The 18,652-nt window shown below is 47.4% G+C and overlaps 1 protein-coding gene across 3 annotated transcripts in view; it reads left to right on the top strand.

Moving 5' to 3' along the window:
- LOC147443820 (extra-large guanine nucleotide-binding protein 3-like) overlaps positions 1–18,652 on the top strand; it is a 46,110-nt gene that overhangs the window by 21,761 nt on the left and 5,697 nt on the right. Inside the window, exons 4-7 of one of the 3 annotated variants that reach the window (XM_086526618.1) lie at positions 14,580–14,631; positions 15,087–15,250; positions 15,475–15,652; positions 15,823–16,073. In XM_086526618.1, the coding sequence (XP_086382744.1) occupies positions 14,580–14,631; positions 15,087–15,250; positions 15,475–15,652; positions 15,823–16,073 (645 nt within the window). Of the gene's footprint in view, positions 1–14,579; positions 14,632–15,079; positions 15,251–15,474; positions 15,653–15,822; positions 16,074–18,652 lie in introns of all 3 variants that reach the window. The other 2 variants (XM_086526619.1, XM_086526620.1) reach the window with 2 other exon arrangements.

Genomic DNA, 18,652 nt, shown 5'->3' with positions numbered 1-18,652 from the left:
GGTGGAGAGTCTGGAGTACCAACGTTGTAATGAGTTCAAGCAATATAAAGAAATAGCGAAAGGGGCGCCAAGGTTTGGGGCATTGCTCTCTTGGGGTGGAATTCCGCCACTCCTCGTTTCGTGTGTCGTGCATCTCTTTCAGTTCAGTTGCTATATGAAGTGCTTAAAGACACGCTCAGTTCGGTGTGGTGACCGACCCTTGGTGATCTGTAATAGGAGATTGGCAATTGACCTTGAAGACTTACAGAAACATGGAAATTTCCAGATTTGCAGCCAATTGCTAAGCTAGTTATCAAGACAAAAGTACAACAAATAATCAATCGAACCAATAGCATCTTGAAACGCCGAAATAGACTACAACATGGCATCAAATGTAGACAAATTTAATGGATCCGACTTTTATACCTGGCAAATTAAATTGAAAGGCTATTTGATGCGAAAGAATCTCTAGAGCGTGGTCAAGCCCTTATCAACTGGCGAAGCTCACACATCCACTGCAGTTACAAGAGGGCTATCTACCAAGCAACAATGCAAGGACGAGCAAGCATTAGGTATTATTCTGACATCTCTTGAAGATGACTTTATTTATTATTGATGACGTGCAATCTTCTAGTGCTGCCTGGATACAAAAGGTTTTTGGTGCTAAAGCTAAGTATTCGATGATGATTTACTCCCAGGTGGAGTAGTGAAGAGAATTGATGTTTGAGAATGCTTGTTCATACTCATGGCCTGGATCCTTGTGGTTATTTGCGCGGGGGGGGGGGGGGGGGGGGGGAGTATTGAATGTTTGGAAAGTGTTGTTTTTTATCATGGCTCGAACCTTTGTGGTTATTTACGGGGGGAGTATTGTCGTTGTTACTCATGGCCCGGACTTGGATGGTTATTTATGGGGGGAGTATTAAGAAGTCTGAGCAGTTACTCTCAACACCTCCAAACGACACAGACTGCGGTCTGTGAGGTGTTTGGTTGTTAAAGGCCTCTATATCTCATGGCTAGGACCTTTTTAGATTATTTGCGGGAGGAGTGATGAGGGAGTCGTTGAACAAATCATGGCTTGGACCAAGATTGTTATTTGCGGGGGGGTAGTGTTCATTGGCAGCTTTATGTTTCTGTGTCTTGTAACATCCATATGTGAGCATTTGTGTTGCATTGTGGTGTGCCAACCATTGAATACTCCTTATTGGATGAGATTTTTCTGGGAAACCAATGACCCAGGATATCAAGAGCTCCAATCTGGAATGAGACTCGACCTTCTCCATTGAGCGCATCGTGAAGGAGCGAGCGGACAAGGGTAGGAAAAGCCTATTCGCATGCCAGCACCTGTTGGCAAACCGAGCCATCCCCATCTGGTCTCGACTAACTGTTTTTAAGGCATGTGTGTACCCAGTGATTTCTTATGGCCGGGAAATTATGGGGGCCCAAGCGTGCCCTTCACTATTTGCAGCGCTTCGTCGCCACCTGGATACGAATGTTAGTCGGGAACGGAGCAAGGTCGACCTCTGTAGGGACGACAATTCTCCACCACGAGTTTAACATCCCACCCGTACTTGCTTTCTGTGGGGGACAACGAGCAAGGGCTTTTGACAAGTACTGCTCGGTTTCATCCACCTGGATAGGCTCCTTGGTAAACAAGAAGCCTAAGAACCAACCGTTCAAGAAGTGGTCTTGGACGACAAGAACCTTGAATAAGTATATCCTAGCGGGTGACTTTAGCTCAGTCCACTACCACGCATGGGACAAGTGGGACTAGAGGCATTTGTGCCTGGTGTTGGAGCCTTATAAGACGACCGGCTTTGAACAAACAAGTGGATACCTGCTGCAGCTCAATAGGAGCAATGTCGTGAATAGGAAGGAAGAGAGAGTGCTGCCTCTCGCGAGAGTAGGCGGACTCAAACTGGCGGATAGCTCAAGGCACGGACATAGTATTTGCTCGCTGTGCTCCCAATTAGAGGGTCCTTTGCTTTTGCATTTGTTGGTGTCTTGCTCGGTGATTGATGATTCTAGGGGGTGCTGGCTAAACCGATTCAACTCCACCTTCAACGATATCGACCCGCAGTTGGACCCTGAAGAAAGGACCGTTATTCTCCTTGGTGGGGAGGCTCGCAGGAAGCGGCTGCCCTTCTGGGTATGCCATGATTCGTACTCGAGGAACGGAACCGCATGGCATGTGCCTGTGGCGAAGTTCCTCGGTGAGGTTGTACCCCGGTACTTGGGTGCTCTGCATAGGGAGACAGTGCTCTCTCTCGCGAGAGTACGCGGACTCAAACTGGCGGATAGCTCAAGGCGCGGACACAGTATTTGCTCGGTGTGCTCCCAGTTAGAGGGTCCTTTGCTTTTGCATTTGTTGGTGTCTTGCTCGGTGATTGATGATTCTAGGGGGTGCTGGCTGAACCGATTCAACTCCACCTTCAACGATATCGACCCGCAGTTGGACCCTGAAGAAAGGACCGTTATTCTCCTTGGTGGGGAGGCTCATAGCCTCGCGGGAAGCGGCTGCCCTTCTAGGAAGCCATGATCCGTACTCAAGGAACGGAACCGCATGGCACGTGCCTGTGGCGAAGTTCCTCGGTGAGGTTGTACCCCGGTACTTGGGTGCTCTGCATAGGTGGATGGAGGGATAATGTGTCACGTGACACATCCAACCCTATGTGTGGATAATGACCAGGGTTCAGTTCAGTCAAGTTAGTCTAGAATAGGAAGTGCTCTGGCACTTTTGTGAGTCTCTTCGTAGACCGTACATGACCAGTCACTTAGAGTAGACGCATATCCTCTGGTTGCACACAACATGATTATCAGCATTACCATCAGAATCCATCAGGGGCATTTTCTAGTGCATTAAACCTATTTTCCCTAATTTTGACATTTTTCACTTATTATTTTAAGTGACTTTTGTTGGGAACTGAGTAGGGCAAATTGGGTAAGATAATATATAAGGAAATCAAGGCTAGCATCATTTGGTAGAAGAGCAAGGAGAACACAGGCACAAGTGCAGCAGGTTCCCCCTCTCTCTCTCAGCAAGACCCCCCCTTGGCTGGGGTTTTCCCACCTAGCCTCATCAGCGTTTTTCAGCCTATCTGGCGATCTCAGGCAGCATTTTCTAATCAGCAAATTCAGCAAGGACTAGCCTCTGCACATAGCGATTTCCAGCCTTGCATTGGCGTCTCCAACCGCATCGTTGCATCAGCAAATTTCCAGCCACAGCCAGCGTTTTTTAACAGCATCTAATCAGCGTTTTTGGCCAGCTATAACCGGCGTTTTTGGGCTGCCATATTCAGTGCTTTGCATCAGCAGATTTCAGCACTCTTAGCGTTTTTGGACAGTAGAGCAAGTAGCATTTTCAGCGAACACTTTAGCAAGCCAAACAGTAGCAGATCAGCCCGACAACTTCGACCCCTTGCAGATTCATCAAGGATTCAGTTTTCAGCCATAGTCTCATCACCGTCGGTCTCGACATAGCCATTAGATTTGCATCGACATCTTGTATCAGATTGTGCAATCAATAGTAGACCACTCTCGCCATCGAGAGTGGGGCCTTCGGAGGAGGGTTTTACAACGTCTCTGGTGTCATATTCTCTTTTCTCTCTATCTGTCAGTCTCATGCACAGTGTCCATTCACTTTGTTTGTGTCCATTGCACTCTCTCATTAAAGAATGGAAGGCTCTCCCTTCCATAAGAACAAGGAACCTTGAGCACAGTTCGGAGCACTCATCGTGAGCAAAGTTCATCATTCAATTCGCTGCACTTTACATTGGTATCAGAGCTTTGACAGTGTTCTGTATCACTCAAGGAAAGAACCACAAGAACCATAGATTTTTTTATTTTTATTTTTTGCTTGTTGAGGTTGCACGAACCCAAGTTCACTTGGGCGTGTGGATTCCTTATCGTGTTTTTGCAGAGTGACAGGAAACCCAAGAAAGAATGGCTTGTCCAGCCTCCCCTTGTGTCTCTTTTCACTCATTGAGAGCGGACCGTGCACTTAGCGGTTGGCCAATCGACGTGAGGTGGAAAAAAGCGACCTTGGTGTGAGCGCAAGGCCGCCAAGGGGTGCGCCCGCGGAAAAGAGCAGAATTCGGGTGAAGAGAAGATCCTTCTCTAACACAGATTGCAAGCGAAAGAAGAACCTCAAGACCCTCAAGAACCCAAGAACCCAAGACCCACAAGAACCCAAGTTCCTCGTGAACGTAAGAACCAAAGATCATAGTGCATGGTCATCACCCGAAGCGGAATGGATACTTCGCATGGAGGTGATGGGCATGAAAGTAGTGAAGAAGAATTTCCTCACCATGGAGGTTTCCCGACCCTCTCCCTTCGCCAGCTACGCTAGGAATTGCACCAAATCCTATGGAGACTTTGGTGAAATCGATGATGGACATGATGGCACAACAACAAGAAGCGAATCGCGTTGCGCTGGCACAACAAGAAGCGACTCGCATTACTTTGGAACGCGAGCGCGATGCACGAAAAGAAAGAAAAGCACAAAGAAAGGAGGCAGCCGAAGAAAGACGAGCGGCCTTGGAGGTCGATCGTGAGGTTCAGAGAGACCTACGCACGCAAGAATTGGTTCGACAGGTTCTTGCCTCGAAGTCCGACCCAACCAAAGATGTTGGTAGTTCATCAAGTGGCGCAAGCCGAGATTCGGACTCCAACAACCCAGTCACAGAGAAGATCCAGTTCAGTAAGTATAATGGTAAGATTGATGCTACGGTTATTCGTTCTTGGTCGCATCAAGTTAATGCTTATTTTGCGACAACTAAGAAGACAGGAAATAGCAAGGTTTTGACGGCAGCTATGTACCTTGCCGGTGATGCCATAAATTGGTACCACGCATGGCAAGAGGCACAGTTAGCCGCACACCTAGAGGAAGCCGACGAAGTCACGCCCCTTTCCTTCAATTGGGCCGATTTCCAAGACAAGCTCAAGGCGCGGTTTATGCCACCACAGTACCTAGCACGATTGAAGGACGAGTGGCGCGGTCTCAAGCAAAATGGTATGCCAGTTATGTCTTTCTCTAATCGTGTTTTGTAGCTCGGCACTCAATTACGCAAATCAGATGCGGAGTGCAAGGAGGCATTCCTTTATGGTTTGGACGAGTATATCAAGTATGATGTCGAGGTGCTCGATCCAATCAATCTCAACAAGGCGGTAGCGATTGCTCTCGCACAAGAGATGAAGCACACCAAGGGAAAGCCTAAGGAAAACAAGACTTCAACAAGTACGTCTCAAACTTCTCAGAACCCTCAGAACGGTAAGAATGGTAACTCTTCTAACCAATCTTCTAATAGTCTCTTAGAAAAGAACTCTTCCAAACACAATTGCTAAACCTAAGCTCACTCTAGATGAAAAGGTAGCACAAGGAATTTTAGGAGGATACATCACGTCGTAAGAGCAAAGCACTTATTCTAAGGAAGGTCGTTGTTTTCATTGTCACATCAAGGGTCACATAAAAAGCACATGTCCTAACCTTGAATCGAATGAATCTAAAGAATCCACAGAAACCACTTTCTTTGTCAATGCAATAAATGACAACACATCTTGTCATAGTTTCACTTCCAGATTGTCCATGTGCAGGGACAGAAGAATGTGGTGGCAGATGCTTTGTCTCGGAAGCCGTTGGTTCTGGCTATTTCCATGATACATCATAGGAGCTTCGAGGATATGGTTGACTAGTATGCCACAGATACAGATTTTGCAGATATTTTCACACGGATACGGGATGGGGAAACAATAGCAGGATACTCCATTCGGGAAGGCTACTTGATGAGAAAAACCATGTTGTGCGTTACACAGCCGTTGAGGGAAAAGGTTATGACTGAATGCCACTGTCCACCTTTTACGGGTCACCGCGGCATTGCTACCACAATGAAGGGGGTAGAGAAATACTTCTTTTGGCCGAGACTCAAAAAGGATGTGGAAGAGTTTGTGCGCAGTTGCTTAGTATGCCAGAAGGTCAAGTTTGACAAGCATAAGGCACAGGGATTGTTACAGCCTTTACCCATACCCACCCGCCCCTCGGAAAGTATTGCAATGGATTTCATTTTTGATCTCCCGAGAACACAGAGTGGTCACGATGGTATCTGGACTGTTATTGACAGATTTAGCAAACAGGCTCATTTCATTCCAGTGAAGAAAACAGTCAAGCCGGATTACTTAGCGAGACTGTTTGTGGCCCAGATCTTCAGATTACGTGGCATGCTTGAGACAATTGTCTCCGACAGAAAACCCAGATTTACGAGTTTGTTTTGGAAGGCAATTTTGGAGAACATTGGCACGCGGTTGCAGTTCTCGTCATCGTTCCACCCGCAAACTGATGGGCAATCTGAGATTGCAAATTCAGTGGTTCTAGATTTATTGAAGTCTTATATCTCAGATCAGAAGACTCAATGGGAAAAGTACTTACCTTTGGTGGAATTTGCCTACAATAACACGATACACTCTTCGACGGGGAAGGCGCCATTTGAGATTGTTGAAGGTGCTGCGAAGGTTCCACCCTTCCTAAGCACGAAAGATAAGATTTTTGAAGCGGATGAATATACGCGAGATTTGGATACAGCTTTTGCCAAGGTTCGCGAGACTTTGCAAAAGTCTCAAGAACGACAGAAAAAGGCAGCGGATCGCCATCGTCGCGACTTGAAATTGAAGGAGGATGATTGGGTGCTCTTACGTTTTGAGAAGGCACGCCTAAGAAAGAAAAAGGGAAAGGAGAGACTTTTTTCAAATCTTAGTATGCGATATTACAGACCTTTCCAGATCACTGAAAAGATAACTGACGTCTCCTTCTGATTGAAACTGCCAGATACTTGGAGGATTCACAATGCATTTCATGCGGGTCTCATGAACCTTTTAAGGGTGATGTGCCCGATGATGAGGAGCCTGATGACCAACCCGAAGTGGAAGAAAACGAGGAGATCCTTGTTCCTGAACAGATTTTGGCACATAGGGATACGAAGAATAAAGGTAAAGTCCGAAGGCGCTTCTTGGTTAAGTTTAAGAACTATCCTGCATTGGATGCGAAGTGGATGGAGGAGGACCTAGCAGATACTCCTTAGATTGTGAAACTTTACCTCGATGCTTTTGGTTTAGCATAGTCTACTCCAAACGGAACCCAGAATTCAGCTTGGTCGGAGATCTGGTGCAGTGGGATGCACAAGAGGGGAGTCACTCCGCTCCTTTGTCAACAGATGCCTTGATTTAGATACTAGAGTCACTGATGTCTCTTTGAGCTTCAGGCATACTGAAAGCTGACAGTATTCTGCTGTATGACTTTATAAAATGGACTTCCTGATTATGATACTGATTTGTTCTTGACTTTTTTTAAGTGCAGGAACTGATAGACGAAATGACTGTAGCATTTTGGTCTGATTGATCTCGAATAGACATGGTTGCAGTAGGTGTTAGTCAATCAGACATCGATGAGGTCCCCATTGGATCTAGATACGATTGCTAGCTACATTGCCGATAAATCATGGTCTAAGATCCGAATGAGTGTTGAATGTCATGTGATGTCTAGTGATGCCCTGTGATGTTGTGTGATGTGACTGTCGATTTGGTACATGTGCTGGATGTGTGTTCCTAGTACGTAGGTACTAACAGTCAGTGTCTGCTAAGACGGGTTATGGCTTCTGTCGGTTTTGCAGGCGTAATCGAGGGCGATCTGTCGCTCATGAATGGATGCATACAACCGTGCCAATGTGTGTCCACCATAATAGTGCGGTAGTTCCCAGGCTCTGTAGGATCGCTTGCCTTGAAGATAGGCACAATAATAGACAACCTCCAAGTCTCAGGTAACCCTTCACACATGGCACGATTGAACAACACTGCAAGAACCTCCATCAACATATCCCTAGCATGTATAAAGTGCTCTGTTACTAGACCGTCATGATCATATGCCCTCTCGGTCCTCATCTTGTCAATGTCCCTTTGTAGAATCTTAGTGGTAAAGAAGGTGCTTGTAGGTGGGCATGGCTTTGTAGGGTCTGGAGGGGGTTCCTATCCAGGAACCGTATATAACAATGTCGCCTATTGGCCCCACACATCAGATGAAGTAATCACTGGGGGAGGGGAGTGCTCATGAAAGAGTCACCATGCCTCTCGTGAGTCCCTACTCAAGAACATTTGATATAAGTCTCGCTCCATTTGAGCCGAGTAAGCTCGCTTCTTCCGTCGCACTAGGCACTGGGAAGCAAAGAGAGAGAGAGAGAGAGAGAGAGAGAGAGAGAGAGAGAGAGAGAGAGAGAGAGAGAGAGAGAGAGAGAGAAAGAAAGATTTTTAACGTCTATGTCAGGCCGAAATCGGCCTATGAGACAAATCAAATGTACATGGTGTGTATGTCATCCGTCTATCGGAAAGACAAATGAAACAAAATTGATACAAAACTGAACTGAATGTAGGTAGTGGAGTATCTGAGGAGGGATGGAGCTCTATCTCTAGGGGTATATGCATGTCTATATGCTCAAGGTAGTACAATCATGAGAATGCATCAAGCTATCTAGCTCCATCCTGTACTAATGGGGGGATGTAAGATGTGGTACATGGGCGGGTCTGGTGCCAAGGCTACCCGGATGAAAGCTGTCGGGTCGGCCCTCATCTGAGCCACTCGCTCCTCAGTGGCACGGCGCTCCCGGGCTCGGATCTCCTCGATCTGTCGGTGGTGGGAGCTCGCGCCCCTGTAGCCTGTGACTCGTGGTCGTCGTCTAGCTCGGCTCACCTCCGCCTGTGGGAGTGTCACTCCCCTCTGAGTGTCTGGTGAGGGAGGGGCGGCAATCCTCTGAAGGAAGTCTGTGAGCTGCGACTGTCTCCCCTCTGTCTGTGTAGCTGTGTGTGGCTGTAGTAGTGTGTCCCGATGGCTCTGTATCTCTAGTAAGAAACGTCCGAGCTGTCTCTGATCTGGAGAGTCCATGATCTCTCGGAGAGTGGGCTGTCCTCTGAATAAGGCCTCATACCTGCCTCTGATCTCAGTGTATGCTCTGCATCTACATACAAAGTGCTCCTCACTCTCCACCTCCTCTGTGCAGGCTCTGCAGACTTGCTCCTCCCTGGGAACACCAGTATGTCTCCCGATCTCAATCTCTAACCTGTGTGAAGCCACTCTCAGCTGACCAATCGCCACCCGTGAGCTATGTGGCATATATGTGTCCATGTAGCGTGGTCTCTGTATGAACCCCCCAGACAATATGGTGAGAAATTGGTCTCTGTAATCTGACATCCTCATCCCCAAGCCAGGTGACTCCCAGACTCTCCTAGTGTATAGCTGCCACAGATCCTGTCTCAATACCAAGTTCCTCTCACTGCGAGAGAGGTGAACATTTGGTGAGTGGGGGTCGTACTGGAATGGTGGTAGGCTCTCCATGTCAAGACCGTGTCCCTCAAACCATGCTCTGACCTGTGAGTACCATGCTCTCTCATGCCCACTCTCTGATAGCTGTATAGCTGCCTCAAATGCTCTACGAGTAAGTCTGTCAGGAGGTAGCTCTCTCATCCTCTGGATGAAGCAGATTGTCTGGAATAGTGCCTCTACAACCATAGGTGGTGTGGCGAGCTCTGCTCTAATAATGTCATGTGGCACTGTCTTCTTGCTGCGGAGCAAGCGTGAGATCATACATACCTGTGGCCTCTCAAGCTGTGTCCACTGGTCAGCTGTCAATCCTGGTGCCCATACTGCCGCCGAGTACATCAAGGCCGGGGTGACTAAGGTGTCGAAAAGCCACCGCTTCGTGCGGGGCTCCTGAAAGTGTGCCTGGTGGCATTTCCGCTCTAGCATGGCCAGAGCTGCATATCCTCGGGTGAGCCTGTCAGCAGCAGCCTGCCTCATAGTGAAGGGTCCTGGTAGGCTGGTGAATGTGATGCCAAGGTAGACATAGGAGGTGACTACATCAACCTGTCCTCCTGCTGTTGTGAAGGTGGCGGCGCTCCTCACTGCATTGGATGTGTGAAAGATCATAACCTTGGTTTTGCCAAGGTTCACAGTCAACCCCCTGTGTGTGCTGAATTCGTGCAAGGCCTGAAGATGGCGTTGCAAGCCCTCTGGTGACTCTGAAATCAACACAATATCATCAGCATATAACATGATGTGGACCGGAGTACCTGCCAAGTCGCTCCCCTCTCCTCCTGCTCGCAGTATGTAGTCGGAGATCTCGTCGATGTAGAGCCCAAAGAGTGTCGGGGAGAGTGGGCATCCTTGCTCAACACCAATGGTGCTAGCAATGGTCTCTGAAAAACCGCCTGGGCAACGAACTCGACCTGTCACCCTCTCGTAGAGAGCATATATGGCCCAAATCATCTCTGTTGGTACCCCAATGCTGTGAAGGCGCTAGAAGAGTCTCTCGCGTGGGACTGTGTCAAAGGCCTTGCGGAAGTCCACAAAGCAGCAGTAAAGCCTCTTCTTCCGCGCCTTTGCCCCATCAATGAGGCAGCGCAGAACGAAGATGTGATCAGTGGTGGAGAAAGCTCGTCTGAAACCTGCCTGGCCTGGAGCTTGTAAACCCTCGATCTCTGCGTAGCAGCTGAGCTGTGCCTCAAGTACTGCTCCATATAGCTTGGCCATCGTGTGGCCAATCATGATAGACCTGTAGTTCCCTGGGTCCAGGGTGTCGCCAGATTTGTGGATAGGCACTATGGTGTGCTGTGTCCACTCCTCTGGGAAGCCCTCCCCTATAGCCCGGTTGAAGACATGTGCAATCAACGGGGCTATAGTGGAGGCCGCATAAATGATGTGCTCACTCTGTAATCCAGTATGGTCAGCTGATCGTCTGTGCTGCATGCGGCGTATGGCCCTCTCTACCATCTCTGCTGTAAAGAAGGAGGAGCACGTGGGGCGTGGCTCGTGTGGCTGTGGGATAGGAGGCTGCCCTGGCACCTCATAAAGTCGCTCTGCATAATCATGCCATATCTGTGGATCCTCAATAGCTGTAGTCGGACGTGGCTCGCGCAAGGTGCGCCATGCTGTCGCGCTATCCATGCTCATGAATAGGCGGTATAGCTCAAGCTCCTGTGCCTCTTCGAATGCTCGCCGCTTTTGGCGTGTCAGCGTCTTCATATGCCGTCTGGCCTCTCTCTCTGTGATCTCTCCTAAGGCTCGCCGTGCATGGAGGCGTCGGTATAGCTCTCTGCACTCATCATCATACCAGCGGTTCTGAGGCATAGTCCCGGGGGGGGGGGAGTGCGTCCTGTGTGAGTGGTGTGTGGAAAAGAGCTAATAGCTGAAGTGTGGAGAACGGAAGAGATATGTGATGTGAGAACTGAGAGTGGTGTGGATGGGTGGAGGAGGCATAGGCCATGCTCGACCTCGGCCGAGTAAAGAGAGGCTAGCTCATGTGTGAAATGGATGGTGGTGTGTGGAGTGTGTGCTGTGGAGCTGTGGGATGGTATCTCCGGTGATGGAGAAAGAGAGGTATGTGTGGTTGGCTCCGATGGGTATGGGTGGAATGGTGAAGGATGTGATAAGGTGTGTAGCCTCCCTGGGTCCCAGAATATAGTCGACTGTACTCCCCCCTCCCTCTGCAACTCCATGTGGCATACAAGTCAGGCCCCCTGAGGTGGGCCACTGGACCATCCCGTTATAAATAACGAGACGGTGCTGGGAGCCAAGTCGAAGTAGATGTCGTCCGTAGGCTGTGACTGGAGCTCTGTCTGCTGTATCTCTCATAGTAGCCTCCTCATCTAGAGTGTGTAGTGCCTCTGGGTCCTCGTGGTCATATGCCTCACACTGCTCATTGCGCGTACGAGCATTGAAGTCTCCCATAAGGAAGACTTCACCCAGTGTGGAGTACTCCATAATCTCCTCCGTGAGGCATGCGTACGGTGACTCCTGCTCAATAGGGGCGAATCTGGAGCCTGTGTGGAGCAAAGTAGCAAAGGGCAATGTAGACGATCCTGTCTCGTGAGAGCTCGAGGCGAATCCACATGTAGCGGGCCTGTGGGTCCCGGGCAACAATCTGTAGTCTGCTGTGAAGCCCCTGTCTAAAGAGTATGGCCACTCCTCCTGAGCCGCGAGTGGTGTGCTGGCGCATACATCCCCGATGTAGAGACTCCCACTAGAATCCATGTATCCGTGGTAACCCTCTCTCTGGGCTCTCGTGTGTCTCTGTAAGTAGAATGATGTCTCGACCTCTCATCACCTCCTCAAGTCTCTCTGGGTGTGTCCATAGGTCTCCATTGCAATTCCAAACCGTGACATGAATCTCCTCGTGTGTCCTACAGGCCGCGAGTCCCTATGCGATGGTCTTGCCATCAATGATAACCCTACCATCTCGATATACTGCCTTCTTCCCTTCTTTGAGGGCTTGGTGGACTCTAGGCATGCACGCGCGACGGTGATCTTGTTGCATCTTTGTGAGGTCATCATCAAGATAAATCGGGGGGCCTTCTAGCCCTCTCAAGACGACCCTCTTTCGGAGGAAAGAAGTTCGAGACTCCTCGGAGGCGAATTGGAGGATGAGAGCTCTCTTCTTTGGATCTTTGCCGGCTCTCCAAACTTTGGAGAAAGGGATCTCTTCTTCCTTGTATCCCACTTTCTTGCATAAAGCTTTCCCATCGCTCTCGGGTGTAGGCCCTTCTTCTTCTTTGATGCCGGTCACTCGCACATTGAGACGGCGAGCTTGTCGCATCTTCTCCTCCTCGATGGTTGTGTGTACGATGAGTACCTCATCTTTTTGGGCTTCCTCTCTTGCTACCTTCTTGATGTTCTTTTTGACCACTTCGACCCATCCTTCTTTGGTGGCCTCTAATTTGTCCTCAATGCTTGCGGTGAGGGCTTTGGTGATCTCCTCCTTGAGGGCTTCCTTAGCCTCCTCTTTAATCTCTCCTTCCTCGGGGGTGAGGGATGTGATGGAAGCATGAAGGAGATCGATTTGTGCCTTCATCTCTTCTTGCTCTTTCCTCCATCTCTCCCTCTCCTTCTCGTTCTCCCGTTCCCTTCTCTCCTTCTCCTCTTTGAGATTTTGGATTTCCGCTCTCATGTCCTCCTTCTCTTCGTTCCATAGCTTGATGAAGGTGGCTTTCTCCTCCTCCCATATCTCTCTCTGCATCCGCCATTCTTTCATGTCCTTCTCCAATCGTGCAAGCCTCTTGTTCGTGAGCATGAAGGTTGTGTTCATTGTCGATGTCGGCGTCTTGATGATGGGGGAAGACATGGTTGTCTTCGTAACTACCCTCTCTTCATATTGTGAAGAAGAAGGGGGAAGGGGAAGAGAGGGAGTACATGTGTGTATGCGTGTATGTGTGTAGTGTGTGTATGGGTATGTATCCGTGTGTGTGTGTGTGTGAGAGAGAGAGAGAGAGAGAGAGAGAGAGAGAGAGAGAGAGAGAGAGAGAGAGAGAGAGAGAGAGAGAGAGAGAGGCTGCGTGAGAGAGAGAGAGAGATGGCTGCGTGATGGGGAGCGAGGAGGGGCTGCGTGAGAGGGAGGGAGCGGCTGCGTGAGAGAGAGAGAGAGAGAGAGAGAGAGAGAGAGAGAGAGAGAGAGAGAGAGATTGGGGGCAGCGGGCCTGGTGCACTTGGTAATGCTGCAACAGTGAGGCAGCGGCAAGTGCTACAGCCTTGGCAGCGTGCAGTCGCAACAGGTCAGCCACAACGGGTTCAGCAGCAGCAGCAGTGGTGCGCGCAGGGGGTGAGAGAGAGAGAGAGAGAGAGAGAGAGAGAGAGAGAGAGAGAGAGAGAGAGAGAGAGAAGAAAGAGTATTTTAAAGTCGTAGGAAACTATCGCAAGAGACCTTAGAGAGAGAGAAATGAAATGAAATGTTATATTAACGTCTTCAAAAGGCCAAAATGACCTATGAGACCAATCAGTTACAAAATAGTGAATCTAATACCATGTCTGGGTACAAAAGAACTAGAAAAGAACTAGAAGTGGAACAAAATACTACTACTACTACTACAATCTAAAACTACGTGGGTGTAGCAGCTGATACAATAGGTACCCGGTAAACTGGATGTAACAGTGTGTGAAACAAAGATGGAAGAAATGGTGAGGATCCATCCTCATCTGCACTCTGAATGTCGAGAGAGTATGGCTCGAATCTTCTGTTGTAGTCTCCGTCGATGCTGTGTAGCTCCTCTCCTCAGTCGCGGTCGTCTGTATCTCTGTAGCTCCAATGCTCGGTCGATGAGAGTGCGAGTAGTGGTCGAATGAGTGTGGGACGAGCTCTGCAGTGGTGGCTGCTCCTCTGGCTGTCCCATATCTAGTGAAAAGAAATCTGTAATGTGTCTCTGGGACTGCCTCTCTCTAGCCATATTACATCCTCATCCTCATTATGGCACTGGATGTAGCTTGTTAGGTTATGCATATCATACTTGTATAGCTGACGTCTCGCATAGTTTGCATAACAGGAAAAACTTGCTTCAATAATATTTTATTGAACAAGTAGGAACAACAATATTCTCAAGAGCCGTGAGTGTGTGCACGCGTGCTATATATGCTTGTGTGTTTTTTTTGGATGTGTGGTGAGTGTACAACAATATGATATACATAGGTAGCTGATGCATGCATCAATAACAAGGGGATAATTTCACAATCTTTGCTTGACTAATAATTAAGGATGTGTAAAGCATTCATCCCTTTCTCAAATATTGCCCACTTTGCGTTCCAGGTTCGTACCTACATACACATGGACTTGCTTCAGGTTATCCTTACCTACATGTGTACGTTCATATGTATTTATTGTACATGTACACATACGTAGATACATGTGTGTTTGTGTGTTTATACATACATATTCACACATGTACACACACATAGATACATATGGACACATGTACATTCTTACGTGGTTTTTGATTTTATGATATGCACAATTTTGGACTCTATAGCGATGGGTCATGGTCTGAGTTTCTTCTTTTTGTTTCCTTACGTATGTTTGTCTTTTAGGTGTATTTATTTTGTATGCTGAGCAGTATAAATCATTGAATTACATAGATAGTTGGTCTAATAATCAATGGCCACTCTTTCTCAAGTAGTGCCCACTCTGTGTTCTAGGCTTATGAGTATCGCGCTTGATGATTTATTAAATTCTATGTTGTGTTATTTACATGCTTTTTTAGGAATAGATGATTGTTTGCGGCTCTAATCTAGCTGCATATTTTTGGCAAGGCTTCAGCAAGGTATCTCTGCTATATATTTTCGTTGCCAATGCCACCAAATACATGTGTGGCTGCTCCTGAACCATCCATATCAGTACCTGCATATTACGAGCCAAAGACGATCTATAAGATTCTTCTTTTGGGGCATGCAGGGTCTGGAACAAGCACAATCATTAAGCAGGTCATTTCTCAAGCCGAGATATATGTTATACACATATATGAAGTATGTATGAATCTACGCATGTATGTATGCAAATGTATATGCATTTTTTGCAGTTTGGGTTTGGAGGCTGAAGAAGCCAATATTGCAAATGTAACAAGTCTGTTCTAGTTTGAAACAATCGCACTTTGTGGTTGCTAATGACTTATGCCTTGTGTGTGTATTTTTGTGTGGGGGGTGTGCAGGCAAAATTTTTATATGAAGATAAGTTTACTCCCAAAGAGTTGCAGGATATAAAGGCACTGATACAAAGAAATATATACAGATATCTCATTGTTCTCTTAGAAGCAAGGGAGCGTTTTGAGGATGAGGAGAATGCCATTAGGAAAAAGGTGCAAGAGAATACCCCATCAACATCATCAGGTATGTTCTATTTAACTGCAATTGCAAGTGAAATTTTACCTTGGGTTGGCAAGATTTTCAAGAATGTTCCTTTCACAAGTGTGTCAAATAGGGGGGCACCCCTATATGATATACATTTCTTGATGGCCACCAACATGCATATTTGGACACCCATCTCATGGCATGTGTAGGTGATGCTGGGCCAGAGCTTCAGTCAGTCAAGGCGAATATTTTCTCTTTGACTGCTAGGCTAAAAGATCAGGCAGACTGGTTCCTGCGAACAGATGCAAACGGAGAACTTGAGAAATACTGTCCTGCAGTGACCCGAGAACATGCATCAGTCATAGAAGAGTTGTGGAGAGACCCTGCAATACAAGCCACACACAAAAGAAAGGCAGAGTTACATTTGTTACCGGACGTTGCCGAGCACTTCCTCTCTAAGGTTCTCTCTCTCTCTCTCTCTCTCCCTCCCTCCCCCTTTAATATTCGATTTGTGTGTCTCAAGAGAAAGGCCTCCTAGGCTTTTCATGTGACATGAAGCAATTATGCCATGAGCTCAACCTCTACAAAATAACAGAAGACATGGACTCCACAACGACAGGCAGTATGGCCTTGTAGTCTCGACCGAGTCTCCCAAAACAAAAGCCTTGTGTTACCTGCGTAAACTACTTATGTCAATGCACCAGCAAACTGGTAATAGAAGAAAACAGCTAATCAGAGGAGAGATTGGCAGGAAACCAATCAATTGCGGCCATACCAGTGAAAGAAAATAATAAATATATCTTATGAGTCATTGGAGAAGAAAGAAAATGGTCTCTCCAAGGTATAACCTTGCTATATGGTATGCAGAGTAATTGATGAAAGATCATTCCACCGGAAGTACAAGATTATACTCAGGCAGGGTCTTTTTTGTGCATTTACAGTTTCATGATGTTTCTTGGGAAGAGGTGCTGTCGGGTGGTACAGTTGAAGTCTCTCTACCAGGCAGATACAGGCATGTGATCAGAGCCATTTTACTTATGGAAACAAGCATGGATCTCTCCAGCTTGGGAGGAGTCAGACTACCTGGGCTTTTATTGTAGTTTTTTCCGTACTTTATGGAAGTTGTGAGGAGCCTGGGTTATGTACTTGGTGGGACTGAAGTTCCTGCAGATGATGATATGTCACCATTACGATGATTCTTCACCAATCTTTAGGCTGAAAACGAACGCTCAAGACCGCTGCTATATGAAGGCTAATTGCTGCTCTCCAAAAATGCAGAGGCTCCAGCGCGATGCAGTGGTTCTCTTGAGAGCAATGGCATTGCATTAAGGACACTTATGCTGGCTGTAACTAGACCTGCTCCAAGTTGATGAAAATGCAAATTAGGTGGTGGGTTTGGTTGGCCTTTGTGCGGGAAGAAGCCGAGAAAGGGTTGCCCCTGGTGTGGCCGGTGTGGGCCTGACCTTAGGGTTGAAAATGTAGGTCAATTGGAGAGCCAGGACTTGGTGCAGCTGGTAGTCTCCTAGCGGCACCTTGACTTCAGGTTTCTTTGTCTGCTACTACCATATGCTTGAGAGTCTCGATGGCTTTCTGCCAATGGGTATGCACTTCAACCATCGTCGGCTAGGTCAAAAATTTTGCATTGGGGATCCTTAGCAAAGTGAAGCATCTGCTTTGTGCACTCGTCAACCTGCTGTCGACGTTGCAACTCCATGAGTGATATTGTGATGGTGGAGGTGGCCTGTACTCGTTCTTTGCTAAGTCGCTTAAATTTTTGGGATTGCCTCCTCCTGCCCCAACAGTTGCAAAAGAGGTTGATTGATTCTTTTCGGAATCCATAGGTGCCGCAAGAAGAAGGATCGGATTTCTCGGTAGAAGAGAAATCGGCTGTGCTCTGATACCATTGTAACAAACATTGACACCCCAAGTCTAAATTCTGTCGTGACACAAAAGAGATTCACTTTAAAACACTTCACAATTCAAGAGTCGACACGGCCCGATGTAGTTCGGTGCCAAGAGAGATTGGCCTCAAAGACTGACGCCCCTTTCGGTGTTTCTTTTATATTAATCTTTGACCAAAATACAACTCCTACGTGTGCTCGCTCTCAGACTCTGCGTCTAGATGCTTTGAGAAGTGAGACCCCTTGGGATTTATTTATTGTTACAAGGGATGCCAAAAGCATGTAAATTCAAAAGCCCCAAAAGCTTCCATTAAAAAAAGCCAGTGCAGCTTGCGGTCCGTACAGCCACGTCAGCCACGTAAGACTTCAATAAATCCAGTACGACTGAATCTGCAATCTCAGATTGCCCATTTGTGTGCAAGTGGAAAGATGACGATAACTGCAGTCGTTTGCCAATGTTAGCCCTCCAAAACAAACTCGTGAATCACGATCTCTATTGGAGACTATTGTCTCAAGCATGCCATGTAATTTGAAAATCTGTGCAATGAACAGTCTCGCTAAATGATCCGGCTTGACTGTTTTCTTCATTGGAATGAAGTGAGCTTGCTTGCTAAATCTGTGGAGGACACTCCAAATGCCATCATGTCCACTCTGTGTCTTCGGGAGATCAAAAATGAAATTCATAGCAGTACTTTCCCAGAAGCAGGTGGGAATGGGTAAAGGCTGTAACAATCCGTGTGCTTTATGCATGTCAAACTTGACCTTTTGGCATACCAAGCAACTGCGTACAAAGTTGTCCACATCCTTCTTGAGTCTCAGCCAAAAGAAGTAACGCTCCACACCTTTCAAGGTGGTGTCAGTGCCGCGGTGACCCGTAATAGGTGGACAATGGCACTGAGTCAAAACCTTTTCCCTCAACGGCTGTGTAACGCACAACATCGTTTTCTTCATCAAGTAGCCATCCCGTATGGAATATCCCGCTACTATCTCCCCATTCTGTATTCGAGTGAATACATCCGAAAAATCCGGATCTGTGGTGTACTAATCAACCATGTCCTCGAAGCTTCTATGATGAATCGCGGAAATAGTCAAGAGTAGCGGCTTCCGAGAAAAAGCATCTGCCACGAAGTTCTTCTAT

The sequence above is a fragment of the Adiantum capillus-veneris genome, chromosome 13 (genome assembly GCF_014529385.1).
Source record: "Adiantum capillus-veneris isolate H3 chromosome 13, ASM1452938v2, whole genome shotgun sequence".
Lineage (NCBI taxonomy): Eukaryota > Viridiplantae > Streptophyta > Polypodiopsida > Polypodiales > Pteridaceae > Adiantum > Adiantum capillus-veneris.
Note: the sequence above shows the minus strand (reverse complement) of the source record. Positions and strands in the feature narration are given on the sequence as shown.